The sequence below is a fragment of the Corylus avellana genome, chromosome ca6, assembly GCF_901000735.1.
Source record: "Corylus avellana chromosome ca6, CavTom2PMs-1.0".
NCBI classification, from domain to species: domain Eukaryota; kingdom Viridiplantae; phylum Streptophyta; class Magnoliopsida; order Fagales; family Betulaceae; genus Corylus; species Corylus avellana.
In genome coordinates, this window is record NC_081546.1 from 488,309 (window position 1) to 504,541 (window position 16,233).

The 16,233-nt window shown below is 36.2% G+C and overlaps 2 protein-coding genes and 1 long non-coding RNA gene across 3 annotated transcripts; all 3 read left to right on the forward strand.

Annotated features, from left to right (window-relative positions):
- Positions 1–483: 483 nt before the first annotated feature.
- On the forward strand, positions 484–2,066 carry LOC132185056 (AP2/ERF and B3 domain-containing transcription factor RAV1-like). Its single transcript, XM_059598875.1, has one exon. The coding sequence runs from the start codon at positions 674–676 to the stop codon at positions 1,769–1,771; it is 1,098 nt and encodes a 365-aa protein (XP_059454858.1). The 5' UTR covers positions 484–673; the 3' UTR covers positions 1,772–2,066.
- A 2,842-nt stretch (positions 2,067–4,908) lies between these two features.
- LOC132184307 (uncharacterized) lies at positions 4,909–7,278 on the forward strand. The gene is made up of 2 exons (XR_009440550.1): positions 4,909–5,073; positions 5,766–7,278. It is a non-coding gene; the product is annotated as an uncharacterized LOC132184307 (long non-coding RNA).
- Positions 7,279–8,476: 1,198 nt separating this feature from the next.
- On the forward strand, positions 8,477–15,982 carry LOC132184856 (methionine aminopeptidase 1B, chloroplastic). The gene is made up of 10 exons (XM_059598635.1): positions 8,477–8,638; positions 8,963–9,044; positions 9,802–10,039; positions 11,191–11,352; positions 11,431–11,472; positions 12,083–12,154; positions 12,353–12,432; positions 13,513–13,610; positions 14,681–14,728; positions 15,645–15,982. Exons 1-10 carry the CDS (start codon positions 8,509–8,511, stop codon positions 15,788–15,790), a joined length of 1,098 nt encoding a protein of 365 aa, XP_059454618.1. The 5' UTR covers positions 8,477–8,508; the 3' UTR covers positions 15,791–15,982.
- Positions 15,983–16,233: the final 251 nt, after the last annotated feature.

Here is a 16,233-nt window from a genome sequence, read left to right on the forward strand (position 1 = left end):
CTATCGGAAGTTCCCTTCTCTTCTCTTCTCTTCCCTTCCCTTCCCTTCCCTTCCATCTCTGCCTTTGTCGTCATGCTTATCTGGATTTCAATTGGTCTGGCGCCCAACAACAAATAATAGAGCAGATTTTGACGAAGTATCAGTATCAGATAAGATGCATATTTATGATTTAAATTAAAGAAAGAATTTGTCTAAAAGAGGAAGTAAAAGAGAGAGATAGAGAGAAGCCATGTTGGCGAGTCAGCTCTCAGCAGGAGCAGCAAGGCTCAGGGGGGGATGAACTCAACTAAAACGCGGTCCACACTCATGTGAACCCCATCAACTTGCTAGAGTGGGACCCTCCCCACATACACAGCCCACAACCCAACCCACACATACTATGACCCCTAAACAAAACCCACTCCTCTCTCTCTCTCCCCATGAATCTTCCAGGCTCCTTGCCATCTCTCTTGGGTTGACCCACCACGCCTACATCCCCATATCTCTCCAACACGCCCTAACTAAATAAAAATAGAAAGAAAATAAAAAAATTAAAGTTTGGGGGTGGGGGGTTCTATATATATTCAACCCTCAAACGACCCACACTCATACCACTTCTTCCTCTCCTCCTTTCCTTTCCTTTTGTATCCTAATCATTGTCAATTACACATCCTCTTCCTCTTCTTGAAAAAACATGGATGGAAGCTGCATAGATGAAAGCACAACAAGTACTGACTCTATATCCATTTCTCCGGCGACCCTTTCGCCGTTACCGGCCACCAAGTCGCCTGAGAGTCTCTGCCGTGTCGGAAGCGTGATAACCAGCATAATCTTGGACTCTGAAAGCGGAATCGAAGCTGAATCCCGTGGGAAGCTCCCGTCCTCCAAGTACAAGGGAGTTGTTCCCCAGCCCAACGGCCGATGGGGTGCCCAGATTTACGAGAAGCACCAGCGGGTCTGGCTCGGCACTTTCAACGAGGAAGACGAAGCCGCCAGGGCCTATGACATCGCCGCGCAACGTTTCCGCGGCCGCGACGCCGTCACCAACTTCAAACCGTTGGCGACGACCGAAGAGGATGACGTGGAGACGGCGTTCTTGAACTCTCATTCCAAGGCTGAGATCGTCGACATGCTCAGGAAGCACACGTACAATGATGAGCTGGAGCAAAGCAAGCGTAACCGCGGCTTGGACAGCAATGGGAAAAGGTCTAAAGCCGACGGCTCTGCTGCTGCCTCGTTCGGCTCAGCCGGGTTTCTGAAAGCGCGTGAGCAGCTTTTCGAGAAAGCTGTTACGCCGAGCGATGTCGGCAAGCTGAACCGGCTCGTGATCCCGAAGCAACATGCCGAAAAGCACTTTCCTTTACAAAGCGCAAGCACTTCCAAAGGCGTACTCTTGAATTTCGAGGATATTGGAGGCAAAGTGTGGAGGTTTCGGTACTCTTATTGGAACAGCAGCCAGAGTTATGTGCTGACCAAGGGTTGGAGCCGGTTCGTGAAGGAGAAGAACTTGAAGGCCGGTGACATTGTTAGTTTTCAGCGCTCGACCGGACCGGACAAGCAGCTTTACATCGATTGGAAGGTGAGGACGGAGTCCGTTGTCGTCGGGTTATCAAACCCGGTTTTCCCGGTTCAGCAGGTTCAGATGGTTAGGCTTTTTGGGGTCAACATTCTGCAAATACCTGTCGGTGGGGTCGTGGAGAGTATTGGTGGCTGCCATGGGAAGAGAATGAGAGAGATGGAGCTGTTGGCGTTAGAGTGTAGCAAGAAACCAAGAATGGTTGGAGCTTTGTAACAATTTTTTTTTTATTTGTTTATTTTTTTTTTGTTCTCTCCATCGTTCTCTTTGTTTTTGTTGTTCTTTTTTGGCCTTTTGTGAATGGTGCGAGGAAGGAGGGGAATGGGAAGTGGCGACGGGAAAGGAAAGTGGCGGTGCAGCTGCAGCCTGCAAGTTGCAAAAGGTTGAAGAATTGTACATTACAAAACAAAAGCCTGAAGAAAGCTTAAATTAGGTGCAACAAATATTACAAATGAAAAAAAAAAAAAAAAAAAGGGAATTTACAAAGTTGTTTTGTTCATGGTTTTGGACTGTCAAGTTGTGCTTTGTGGATGTTTTTTGCTTTCCCAAAATATCTAATGTTGACAAACAAGGCCTCCTCACGAGGGAAGAGAGACGGCTATTAGCAGTAGTGGAAGAAAGAAAGAACCTTTTGCCCAGTTGCCCTCAAAAAGAGAATAGCTAATCTTGGTTTTTTTATTTAATAAAAAACAACAAATAAGAAAATAAGAAAAAAGTGGGTGCAACTTGGAAGTCATTCACTCATTCGTCTAATAAGAAGAGAGAGGCAGTTTGGGTTTGATGAGAGGTTCCTTCACTTTTGGCCTACCTTAAACCAAGTGTAGTACTATTTGTGTATAATAAGTACTGTGCATTAGGTAGACGAGATTGGTGGCAACAGGATGCTGAAGATCTTGAAATCATTTTGAATAGATCTTGTCTCAAGAAGATTGGCCAAATGAGGCTGCCAGCCATCACTCATGAGGCAAGACACCCCATGTCCCATGTTATGGAAAAGGCTCATAATAAAACTTTTTTCATTTTGCTCTGCTAAAAATAATTACTTAAAATCTAATTATTCCTTGAAATTAGGCATTTGACTTAATCAAAGCCTGTAAAGATTGATCAAACCCATATATACCTCAGGTGCTCACATTGGAATGCCTTCCAAACACCGAGGGCGAAGGAAATGAAAAATCTCCATTAGTGTAACCTCAATTCATGATTTTCTTATATAGAATAATCATTTTATTCATTAAAAATGCTTCCATGACAATATTTTTCTCTCATAGGGTCCATATAATCAATCTCAACTTCTAAGACAATATTTTTCAGCTTTTTTATTGTTGTATTTTGAACTCGTCCTATAAGTAGAAAAAAAAAGGGTGTTGACCCTGTTAGAATATTAATTATAAGTTAAATATAAAATTGGCACTTGTATTTTTGGTGAGTATCAAATTATTTCTTGGGTTTTAAAAATGATAAAATTAGTCATTATGCTTTCTGTCGATGTAAAATCAATCCATCTATCTACTTTCGATAATAGACTATTTTTATTGGGCAATAAATGGTTATAAGCGAAGAATTGTGATATAAGGGTAACAGTAATGAATTTGGTGTGGAAAATAACCCTCAATTTAATAATGCGTTAAGTGCGATTTTGTTTATGATGATGTGACGAAGAGATTATATAAAATAGTCTTTTATTTTTTATTTTTAAATAACGTGTCAAATGGTCTATACACGCGAAAATAGATGGGAAGATTTATTTTAAATTTTGAAAAAGTAGTGAAATTAAATACAAAAGTGGCATCTATAGACTATACTCTTGGTGTGTATCAAATCAGCCGTCATTGGCTTTTCAAAAGTGACAATCTAAAATTAATCTTTTTGACAATCTAAAAATATTATTTTTATACTTACAAAAAATATATATATATATATTATTATTTTTAAATAAACCACAATTTAACACAAATTATTAAAATAAAATATTTTTAATTCGAGCAATTTTACTTTCCAGATTTTTAATACACATATCTAATCTTAAGATAAATTAAACCATAATATTTTTTTTTTCATTATTTATTTTTTAAATTAAATTTCGTTTATTTTTATACGATCCATAGATGGTTTCTTAATTAGTTCGTCCTTTTTCATGTATCTTCTACGTAACTTCCATAGAAATACCTAGGAATTCATTCAAGTTGATCTGACCATTAGTTTCCTGCGACGTTCCCACTGATTGATTCTGCAACTTTGCACATCTCATCAATCATCTCTCTCTTTCGTTCGTATTTTTCTGAGCCCCATTTCATCAATCGATCTCAATGCATGTGTTATATATATATATATATATATATATTTAAGTGCTACGGATGGATTCGAATGAAAGATTCTGGGCAAGGTCAAGCTAAGAGAGAATATATACCTTCACTGGCATGGCATCATGAAATTGTTGACCCAACACAAAAACAAACAATTTAATGTACGTGAAAACTTTCACGGGCTCTCTCTCGATAGATAGCTCAGTTCTAACCAAACCAAACCGAAATAGTAAAGCTTATGGTTCAGCCTCTTTCACAATTTCAGGTTAAATCTCAACTGGGGACACCCAATCACCGATGATGTATCATTTTGTCACATCTTGCGGATTTTTTGGGCTGATTTTTCTATTGCCCCTAACTCTACGTGGGTTGTCGGAACCTGCATCCATCTTGTGTGGCGTAGGTTATGTTGTGATGTCTCATGTTTGAGTTGCTTTTGTTACGCTTTTTTTTTTCTTTTCTTCAAATTGGGTTAGGAATATTTTATTTTATTAAACTGACTTAATTTAACTTTCATATACATTTTAAAAAATAAATATGAGAATCACAAACGTATATGATTTCATCGGTCGAACACGCTTTAGTTTAATATATTAGATTGAAGAAAATTTTTTTAACCCAATATATATATATATATATATATAAATTTGAATTGTTTGATAAAACTTTTTAGAGTGTGCGTTTTATTTTTAGTTGTGATATAATATAAATGTAAAAGCAATTTGCAAGTATTTTTTTCACTAATAAAGTAAAAAACTGTTGCCAAACGAGCCATATAGATTGGCCCGTTTGTTATTACATTTTTTCTTCAAAAACCTTTGTATGGATGTGCTATAGATTGGGCTATTGAGGTGATGCTATCCCTATGAGCAGGATTGGCCCAGCTCTATTCATTTTCAAGATTGTCCCAGCCCATTTTCAAGAAAGTCAGACCTGAAACGAATCATAACGAATCAAATAATGGCACGTGGCTTATTTTCCACAAAAAAAAAAAAAAACAACAACCTTCTATATATTTCGAATCAAAGTGAAACAAACCCTAATCACACTACTCTCTCTCTCATCTCACTCCAGCTTCTCTTTTCACCATCGACACTCCCCTCTCTTTCGAACCAGCTCATCTCTGCCTCACACTCTCTTGAGCTATCGCCGGCTTCATCTAACGACAGCGTATCCTGTCATCGCAGGCCACAGATCTCCCTCAAACCAAAGGTATCTTCTTTAATTTTGTAAAATGAATTACTGGGCATTTGTTGCCCACCAGGAAGCAAATCCGCAATTTATTATGTGAAAGGCTAAGACTAAATGCATACCCAGTATCTAATTTAATAGATCTTGGATTTTTGTGTGGAAAAAACGTGGATTTCTTTTTCCAGTTCCTTTTGGAAGTAGTAGTTTAGACTTAGCTATTTTTCTCAATTACAATCTTAATTCTGAGTAAGCGTTTATCATTGTTTTATTATATATGAATAAGATTTATAGGATTAAGAGTTATTATTTGACATGAATCATATGCATACGAGTTATTATTTGGATCTAGTTTTTGATAGATGTCTCATCCAATTTAACATAGTTATTATTTGGATCCAGTTCTTAATTTGAAAATAGAAAGCTATAATTCCAGAAAATTTAAATGTACTAAATTGGTGTTCTCTTTACCTATATCTTTTATAAACTAGGACATAATCTTTTGTAAATAGGCGACTCTGGATGATTCTCAGTCTGAGTTCAACATGATGGATAGTTTTATAGTTATAAAAATCTATTTCTTTAAGGTCACTTTAGTATTTTGAAATAAGAATTTTCATGGATAGTAAGAGATGGCATAAAGTAAGCTGCAGAAATTCATAATTTTTCTATTTCTTCCTTCAATTTCTTTGTAAGATTTTAGTTAATAAATGCAGGTGATGGAGAGAATCGCCGGACCTCTTTTTAAAGTAACAATTAGAAAGTTAAATGTGAAATCCAAAGTTCACGAAATGGTAGAAATCGTAGAGGGAGAGGATGGAAATGGAGGCAGCTACTTCTTGTATAGTTCTTGGTGCTCCCGTTCTTACCATTATGTTTGTTGTAACATTCCATACACACGCCATCAAGATAAAGGGCTACTTATGTTCTTAGGTAAGAAGTTATTTATGTTCTTTATCATATCTGATACATTATTATTCTTTTCTTATCAATATCAATATTGATGCTTATGAGAATCTTCACGTCGTGTTGTATAGAAATGAGTTCACAAATCCTTGCCTACAAAGATGATATTAGGCATGTGCACCCTTAAAATAGAAGGAATTGATGAAAGCCAAACTTCTTCTGCATAAATCTGAATTGGGTGACCAGAACAATAGCTAGTCAAATGACGGGAGCATGATGAAAAGAGCATGAGAAGATAAGTGTGGAAATACCTATTATCATCTTTGTGGGCAAGAATTTAAGAAAATCATCTTCTGTATAACGTGATGTGAGGATTTTTAGAAATATCAATACTGATCTTGAGGAAGAAAAGAGTGATATTGCATCGGATATGATAAAGATTGTAAATAGTTTTTTATCTAAAAACATTAGTAGCCTTGTATCTGGATACCACCTAGTATGACACATGCTACAACAAATATAATGGGAAATAACAGCACCATTGATCAAACAATTTCAGCCCGCCATGTATCAAGCATCCCAAGGCCATATTTAGAGTCGCATTAAAAAGTGCTGCTCTCTCCAAAAATGCGGAGGACTAATAGATATGTTTTTTTCTCTAAACTTTTTTTCTATATAGTTATTTTGTTAAATAATGTACTGTCTTAAGCATCGGAGCATCTTCGGTCTCTTGGAGACCAGCGGATGTTACTTCTTTTTTTCTTATTTTGCAGGTGGCCTGTTGTTTCGGCTATCGAAGAATTGCTGCAAACTGTTCTCGTATGTGGGAATCCATGGAGCTCGCTCTTTCTTTTAAGTTTCTTGTCATATCTCGTTTGCTGAACGTGGGGGACAAGCTTTGGGGAGCCAAAGTTAAACAAGCCAATTGTGTTTGTTTTTTAATTGCCTAAAAGCAAATTTATCTGAAGCCCTCAAACCTATTCATATGCATGAGCTGGGATGCTGGCAGGTCTTTCCGACAGATGGCCACTATGCTTCTCTTTTGAACAAATGAATGAAGGCAGGTCGTGCAGAGTGTGGGGCTGGAAGCTCACCCACTAATTGAATCAGATTGTTGAACTTGATTAAGTTGATTCAATCCCTTTTGATCTGGGAATGTTAGTCTAACTGAAGGATTACAACACTTCTTAAGAAAAGGAAGTGAGGCATTATTTTTCGAACATAAGATTTTATCTTAAAACAATTTGAAAATCACTTAGTGATATGTGTAAGCATGTGATATGACTCATGTCAAATAAATAGAATAACTCTTAATTCCATAAATCTTGAGTTTTTAGTGCATCTAATTAAATATTTATGGCCATAGATGTGTGCGCTTGATAGAGTGACCTATGATTAATCCTGTTGTGTACTCAAATCATTGTGAATGTTATACTAACCTTAACACAAATGTTTTTCTTCTTATAATTATTTTTCTCCTTTCACGGATTCAATCCAAGACTCTCTTTGTTATGTGAAGAGGTGAAAAAAAAGGACTAGTATTAGTTCGACGGTGTGAATTTAGTCAATTTACCAATGACCGTGTTCAAGAAAACAAAAGCAAAATGTCACCAAGACAATGCACAAATTAACAAATATATGACTATTTCATTCTGCAACATGTTTTAGTGTTTTACCAATGAAAAAAGTGCAGGAAAAATAAACAAAAAAAGATGACTGGCAAAATGAGGTTGCCAGCCATGAGGCAAGACACTGATGACATTGATAGGGATAATAAGATATTTTCCTTTTAGCTTCTTATTAATGTTTTGTATTTTTCCGAGCAACAATAAGGACAGGAGAGGGAGAGGGCATTACATCTAGTGAAACACAAAATAAATAAATAAAGGTTGGACAATCAAACAATAAACCCCAAAACAATTAGATCCGTGCGGATAAACATAAAAGAAAACATGTTGTCATTACTTGAGATGGATGTGCCAATACCCAGGGCATACTCGGTTGCAAAATGGGCCGCTTCCCACTTAGTATTTAGAAGCATTCCTGATAACTCTCATTTTCTTTCGATTTTAAGAATTAGGAGTGACAAAGACCCTTTCTTATAATATGTTTTTGTGTTTTTTGTTTGTCTCCTTTTCCTTTTCCCGTAGTTGAATACAAAAAAAAAAAAAAAAAAATAGTAATGGTGAATAAACAATGCTTTGCTTGAGAGATTTTTTATTTTTTATTTATTATTAGTATTATTATTATTTTCTAATATGCCGCTTGAGAGTCAAAAGTCACAAGTCAAAATCAGATAAAAACTTAGGGCTAAATCTGATTTTTTTTTTTTTTTCCTCCTTTTTTGTTATTACCTTTTTCCCTTCAAAAAAGTAAATTGTAAAAGCTATGGAACGCTGTTATGGATCTGCTATAGATTGGGCTTTTGTTTTGGGTAATCATCGGCCCATCTTCGCAGGATAGGTCCAGGCGTCTTCATTTTCAATATTGACCCGGCCCATATTTCCGCTCTGTTATCCTCTGTGCGAGTGTGTGTGCCAGTGTGTGTGGAGAATGGCATTCGCTACAAGCAGTGCGACGCTGCAGCTGGCATCATCCTTACATGGCGAAGCCTTATCATCTTCATCAAAGTCGAATATCTTCATGGGCCGCCCCGTCACCTTCTCAGCCTCGACTCTCTCTGGTCTGTGGCTCCCTCACTGTTCTCATTCTCTCTATTTTTTCTTGTTTTGTTTTGTCACCGACACCAACGATTCTATCACCATCCTTCTTATCGGTTGCTAAGAAACTTTGAATCATGTGTTTCAGCTAATGGGTCTTTTTCGTTTCATTAACATGAATCTTGAAAAGTTTGAAAGTTTAGTTTCTTTTCGTTTCTTCTATTCCCCTAGCTCCCCCATGGAAGCACAGGGGAATGTATGGATGTTTTTATCTTTCGGTAATACGACTTTGCTAACTTTGATTCCAATCATGGCGTTATTTTGTGTTATGTGGTTTTTCATATCAGGAAAGCAATTACATTCTCGAAAGCAACTCGTTGTTTTTTCGAAGAAGTTATCGGGTTTGGCGGAGGCCATGAGAATCAAAAGGTACATCAATTTGAAGGGCCATTAAGACCCTTCTTTAAAATGCACCCTTGTTAGTGGCAATAGATGATAGATGGTGTTCTTTCAATAGATAAAGATAGTTCACGTTTATGAAGTGGTCACATTTTCTCTCTTTTTGTTTCTTCTGAGCTTTATTTACTTTTAATTTAGTTATACCATATTCAGTAGAATTAGCTTTTGTGGGCCGTGGCTTAGAACTTAGAAGCTTAATTTATGAAATGAATAGAGGTTTTCTGGACGTCGCTTGGGAATGACATTTAAGTAATTTTTTGGGCCCTTTTGAGGTTCGTAAAACAATATGAAAAACCAATAGGCTTCGACGTTCAGATCATTGTTGAATGTTAGGTGAATCAATATCTGCTACTACATTTTTCACATCTAATATTATTATAGCATATTTAATGATGGTTTGTATTTCTTTTAATTCTGTGTTCTACATGCGTGAAAGCCCGATTAGCCTATTTTTCATAATCTCCATGTTGATTCTGTTAGACTTTATAAGGTTGAAGTTCGAAATTCAACTTTCATTCTCTCTCTCTCTCTCTCTCTCACACACACACACACACACATTTGCTTTCAGAAAGAGTAGGGTCATTAGTCATTAACAATATGCTTTTTTCAGGACCTAAAACATTTGGACCTTGAGTGGTTCATTTCATGTTCTTGTCTTTGTCATATTTTAGTGAAGGTCGGTGTGATTCTTAGTTTGCCTCTTAATTTATTCTTTGTTCAAATGTAGAGAACGTGAGCTTAAAATTACGACAAAGGGTATAAGAAGTCCACCATTGAGGCGGGGAAAGGTATCACCACGTCTTCCTGTGCCTGATCACATACCCAAGCCTCCTTACGTAGGTTCAAATTTGTTGCCAGAAATTGCAAGTGAATATCAAACTCATGATTCTGAAGGCATTGCTTGCATGAGGGCTGCATGTGAGCTTGCTGCTCGTGTCTTAGACAATGCTGGAAAATTGGTTAGGGTAAGCATTTTAGTTTATATCATTTAATGTGAATTTCTTTGCTGAATTTTGTCAGTGATAGGATCTATAAGGTTCATAATTTTTTTCTCCATCTTTGTGAATATTGTTTCTCAATATGCCCTATCAAAATATATTTTTCAAAACCTCTTTCATATTTCTAGACAGCTTCACAATATAAGTTGAGATCTCTTGTTAATTTAACTTCCAAAGCAACTGAAGTTCAACTTGACATAAAGGTCCAGAATCTTGCATGTCTCTGTTTGGGATTTTGGTTTTATTCTTTGAGAAAATTGGCATAAAGTTACAATTTACAAGCGATCTAATTTTGCAAATTAATGAACATTTGGTTTGCTGGATTTGACCTCTATTTCTGTGTGACAACTTCATATGCACAATGCATGTCACGACCAATAGAAAGTGCTAGCCACATCTACACTAGTACTCTAAAATCCGAAGAACCAATCAATGTTACAATTTAGTGCTCGCTGAAATCATTTATGATTTATAAAACAAGTTTCACCTAGTAAAGAACTAATATGGGACTTGGCGCCTATGTAACATCATCACAATTCACCCACTTAATGTGGAACTTAACTTTTCGGGGTGTCACAACTCAGCAGTGAGTAGTTTACAAGTAGATTTCATATTTGTTTCCATCTTCTAGAGATATATTGTGGTCAATGGAAGGTCTTTAGGAAAAATTCAGGTGAGCTATGTTGTAATCTGTAAGAAAGATGTCCTGGTTGTTATAACATAATATTGGGATGGTAGCTATTCTGAGTTTGTCATGTGCATTTTGGCTGAATGGAATGTCTAATGCATAGGCTTTATTTTTCCTTCTGCAAATGACTTCACAATATGATGAGGGACTTCTCATATCCATGTGGACGCAATTTCTTTTGATGTTGATAATAGAAATCAATCATTTTCGTTCACGTTGCAGTGTTAAAAGTGGAACAGGTCTCAGAATTTCACCCTGCTTCCTTTATCAATCATCATGATGGAACACATGCTCATTGCAAACTATAAACACCGTCTTCAGTTAATTTTTATCTCATCGTTTCAAATCTAGTTATGCTTTATCTTCGTTTGTTTATTTAGACTTTGTGACATGACATGTTTTTGGTGGACATGTTTTTGTATCTTAACAGCCATCAGTGACAACAAATGAAATTGACAAAGCAGTACACCAAATGATTATTGATGCTGGCGCTTATCCCTCACCTCTTGGCTACGGGGGATTTCCAAAGAGTGTATGCACATCGGTTAATGAGTGCATGTGCCATGGAATTCCTGATTCTCGCCAGTTACAGGTTTGGCGTGCTAGGATTACCTATTGATGCTTGCAAAGTATGCATATCATTCATCACTAATGCTCATATCACGTGCAGGATGGCGACATAATAAACATTGATGTGACTGTCTACCTCAATGTATGCTTCTTCTTAAGTTACTAATTTTTCTGATTTGATCATTTTGTGTACTGAATAACTGCTTGTTGTTTTATTTAGATACCCTTACAGTAATTGCAATGGTCTTGAAACCGTCTCTTGTCCTACATTCCTGACTATTGAGTATTTTTGCATATTCTACTTGTACGTTCATATGCTAGATGTCAAGTGCCTGTAATCTAGTGAATAAAGCGTTTAGAATAAGCTTCATTGTTACAATATGCGTATTTACCTTGGATAAATGCAAATAAAGAAATTGATGGCGTGATGTACATTGGAACAAGCGGTGTAGTGTCCTCGCCTTTACAAATTTGGAACTTCACAATTCCCTCTGCATGTTTATGTTCTGACAATAATGTAGACCCCTTTCAGTTAATGTTACTAGTAGTTTTTCTGTTTACCAATATTTATTTCCCAAAAGCGGACACATGCACGGGAGCACAAATACAATATTTGAAGATTGATTAATGAATTGTTTTGCAGTTTCCTGCTGTAGATGATCTATGGTATTTGACTCTATCGTTGTTTATGCTCTACTTTCTAAAGCAGAAGCTGATTACTTGCTATTTGTGGCCTATCTTTCGTGTATTAGGGATATCATGGAGACACATCAAAAACATTTCTTTGTGGGGATGTTAGTGATCCAATGAAACGCCTTGTGAAGGTACATGTTTGTCTGATATCCTGCAAATTGTAATCATTAGCCTTATTATATTCGACATGCTTGCACTAGTTGTTTGAAGTTGGAAGCATATTTCTTCTCTACCATTCTTGTCTAACAAAACCATGTATCCATTTTAAGAAATAAAGCATCAGCTCATTGCCTCTCTTACAACTGTTCAATTTATGTATAATCTGGTAGGTTACTGAAGAGTGCTTGGAGAGAGGCATAGCTGTTTGCAAAGATGGTGCTAGTTTTAAGAAGATTGGAAAGCGAATTAGGTATTGCTTTTTTCTTTTTTTCTTTTTTTTTTCTCTCATAATATGTTGGATCAGAAAATGAGACATATTTTAGTAGATGACTAGGTGTCAACTCTAAAAATGTATAAACTAAGTGACTTTACAGACACCAATCAAAATGTCAGATGTTATTAGGAATAGATCCATGCTCATAGTGAGATAGCTTATTCGGATTGTGCAGTGAATATATTGGAGTACCTTTGTGCTCTATCCTATACTATTAGTACTAGCATGTATATGTTGTCATTAATGCAGTTAAAAAAAATGCTTGGTTATCTATTGAGCATGTACTTTATGTATTGAGTTCAAAACCTGTGAGGAAAAGAATTGACCCACCAAAGAGATGGACAGGGCTTGTTACAAGAGTTAATGAGTGTGTAAGGTGCGGCCATTCAAAGAGTTAATGAGCGAGTTGTTTGTAATCAAAGAAAGAAGGATAAAACAGAAGTTCTGCGAAGTAGTTTGAATTCGATGATGCCTTAAGTAACTGTTATTATTAATTAAACCTTACTAAAATCTTTTGTGTTACATCATATACTGTAAACCTTTCAAGGGAGTAAGGTGGATGTTGTTATTATGCTATATTGAAAAGGACAGCTCTAATTTCACATGATTATAAAATATTAGGACCAGGTGCAAAAGATTATTTGTCTTATTAACAGTCACCTAATTGGCATGCTGATGCTTGCATAATGCTTTGAACATGAAATTGGGTGGGCTTCAGAGCCTTCTGTTGGGTGAGAATTTCTTCACCTTATAGATGGTTATAGCTGGTCCATTTTGAAACGCCACCTCACTATATGTTTAGGCATGGTGTATAATAGATGGATATTTGTCCTTTATTTTGGCAAGTGACGGATATGTGTTTCATTTAACCATAACTCATTACTTTTGTTAGTTATTAATAATTGGCGTCCTTGTGCATGCTGTTATCTATAGTTGTGACCTGTATAATTTGCTTTAACTGATGATACATGATCATTTCATTAAGTGCTGACAATGACTGATTTGACTTAATTTAGAGCTTGTTTATGACAATTTTATTTTGCATCATTATCTCAGTGAGCATGCTGAAAAATACGGATATGGTGTGGTGGAGCGTTTTGTTGGGCATGGTGTGGGAACTGTATTTCACTCGGAACCATTTATATATCATCACCGTAAGTCACCTATTGATTTTGGTATTTTGCTTATCTTATTACTTTACTGGCTTTATTGGCTTAGGACGAATCCAACCATTAGTGAGTGATTCAGTCTAGGAAACTGAACCAATTTTTGGCTCACCATAGACTAAACATATTAGACCATTCTGTAAATATTGGTATTAGAAGGGGACTCTCATCTTAATGAAACCTCTTGTGGTGTATGTTGATATCGACACCTTGTAATGAGGTTCTTTATGTGAATCAAATGTACCACAAGATCTTGCTCAAATTTGTGAACTAGGCTTTCTGTTTGCTCAGTAATGCCTTGGGGACAGTTTGTGTTTGATGCTTATCATGTTGATTTGTTTGCTGTTATTTTCTGAAATACTGGAGTGTTGCATAACTAGCTTCTCATTACTTAATGTTGAGTTCCAAAATATCTTGAGTTGATAATAATTAATTACTATAATTAATGTCCCATTATTATAAACTTATTTCCCTTTATGCAGGAATCTTTTTCTTTTTGCACTCACTCCAATTTGTTTGTTATACCATATAATTTATAGCGAAAATAAGTGACATCTCTTTAAGTGATAATAGAATTTATTACACTGCATACATATATCTTCATTTTTCTAACATATGATTCTTTACGACACTCTTTCTTTGAGCTGCTCCCTCAGATTTTAGTATTTCAAACTTTCATTTTTTCTTAGATCTCTTTTCCGCTACTATTTAGGCTTCTTTCTTGTATACTCCCTGTATTTTTAATGAATTTTCGATTACTTAAAAAAAAAAAAAAGAAAGATATGATAATAGTGCTTTCTACTTGAGTGCATTACTTTGATTTGGGGTATCATCAAGTATTCAACTACTTTTCTACTAAATTTGGCTTAGACTTTATAGTTTGCTGTGGAAGTATTTCTTCTTCTTGCTCTTTCTCCTCCTCCTCCTCCTCCTCCTCCTCCTCTCTCTCTCTCTCAAATGGAATTTTTTTGATTAATTTATTGACTGTTCTGGGTCAAATCTTATGGTGGATAGATATTCTTCAAAGCCTTGTAATCTAATTGTTTATTGTTTAACAGGAAATGACCAGCCTGGTCACATGGTTGAAGGTCAGACATTTACTATTGGTGAGTGCATTAACCTGTCGCTGGAAATTAAGGGCAGCCTATTGCCAACCTCTCCTATTGCCATGGGAGAGTATACATGAGTAATTAAAAAATAAAATAAATTAATGTAGGTGGTTAGTCTCTCTTGCACCCAATTAGAAAGAAAAAGTTATCACAAACCTTTACTTGGGTTAACTCTGCAGAGTAACAAGTCTCCATAAGTACTGACTGAACCAAAAGAACTGCTCAGTCCTCTTGCCATGGTTCATTAGTCCATCTTTTATTTCAACTTACCGGGAACTTTCATATCCCTGTTGCCTTGTATTCCACTTAACTGTAATGGTATGTTGCAAACACAATTTATGTTTATTTTTGCTTGCTTTACTTGCCTAATTTCATTCTAACATCCTTATCTTAGCCATAAATAACATGTCCAGTACTAGGTTTTCAAACATATATCTGATCATATTGTCAATGAAATGTTTGTTCTTGCTTTGACTGTGCCTTGGTGCCATGTATGTAACTCCAAAATAAACACGGTACTCTAGATAGCATAATAAGTTTTCTCAATCCCTTACATTTTTCTCCCCCTCCCCCCTGCACAGGCCCTTTCTTTGAGTTAAACTGATAATGAGAAAAACCGCAATCTATCTTCTTCTTTTTTTCCTCGGCAATTAAAACACTTAAAACTGTCTAACATCTCAGTTTGTAGTTCTTGTAAACAAAAGGCAGAAAATTATTTTTAAAAAATGTAAAATTTGTCTCGCCTTCTTGGGTAAGATCCCTCTTCTTCCTTGCTTGTTATGAAATTTCCTTATTTGGAGTGCATTTCTTCTTGATGAGGTAGTGAAGTCTGTGATTTCGTTTCTACACTAATGAAGCTGAAAATTTGATCTACGAATCTTTATCTTAGAAGACTCTACCCGTTTTACTGCAGAACCAATTCTTACACTGGGAAGCACTGAATGTATAACATGGCCTGACAACTGGACTGCTGTCGCAGCTGATGGTAGCCCTGCTGCTCAGTTTGAGCATACCATTTTGATTACTAGAACAGGTGCAGAAATTTTAACAACATATTGACATGGTATTCTTTTTTCTTTTTTTTTTCTTTTTTTTGGATTCTGTATCAATATGCTCCTCTGTATATGAACTATATTAAGTATATAGCAGACAATAGATTGGCTTTCTTTCATTTTGCTTGCAGAGTTCCTAAAATTAATGGATGCCAGTGAAAGTGTTAAAATGCACCAAGGATAGGGCAATTTTTTCTTATACATGCCTTTACCCCCACTTCATCCCCTTTAGTGTAGAAGACTTCATTAAAACATTTGGCAAAAGGAAAGGCTCTTAATTTGAACAATATAAATTGTTGCACAGCATGCTTGTTATGAAGCTACTGTGAGGCGTTCAACGTTGAATATCTATCATTCGCTCTCCGAGAGAGTTTCTATACCTATGCATACTGTTGACATGATTGAACGATTAGGACTGCTAGCGGCAGTCATTGGTTGTCATCACTGTGA

Bases quoted from the DNA above. Each gene is read 5' to 3' on its own strand.
- LOC132185056 (XM_059598875.1), top strand. From the start codon at position 674: ATGGATGGAAGCTGCATAGATGAAAGCACAACAAGTACTGACTCTATA.
- LOC132184856 (XM_059598635.1), top strand. From the start codon at position 8,509: ATGGCATTCGCTACAAGCAGTGCGACGCTGCAGCTGGCATCATCCTTA. The intron at 11,473-12,082 runs GTATGCTTCTTC...TTCGTGTATTAG, and splicing joins ATGTGACTGTCTACCTCAAT to GGATATCATGGAGACACATC. The intron at 13,611-14,680 runs GTAAGTCACCTA...ATTGTTTAACAG, and splicing joins ACCATTTATATATCATCACC to GAAATGACCAGCCTGGTCAC.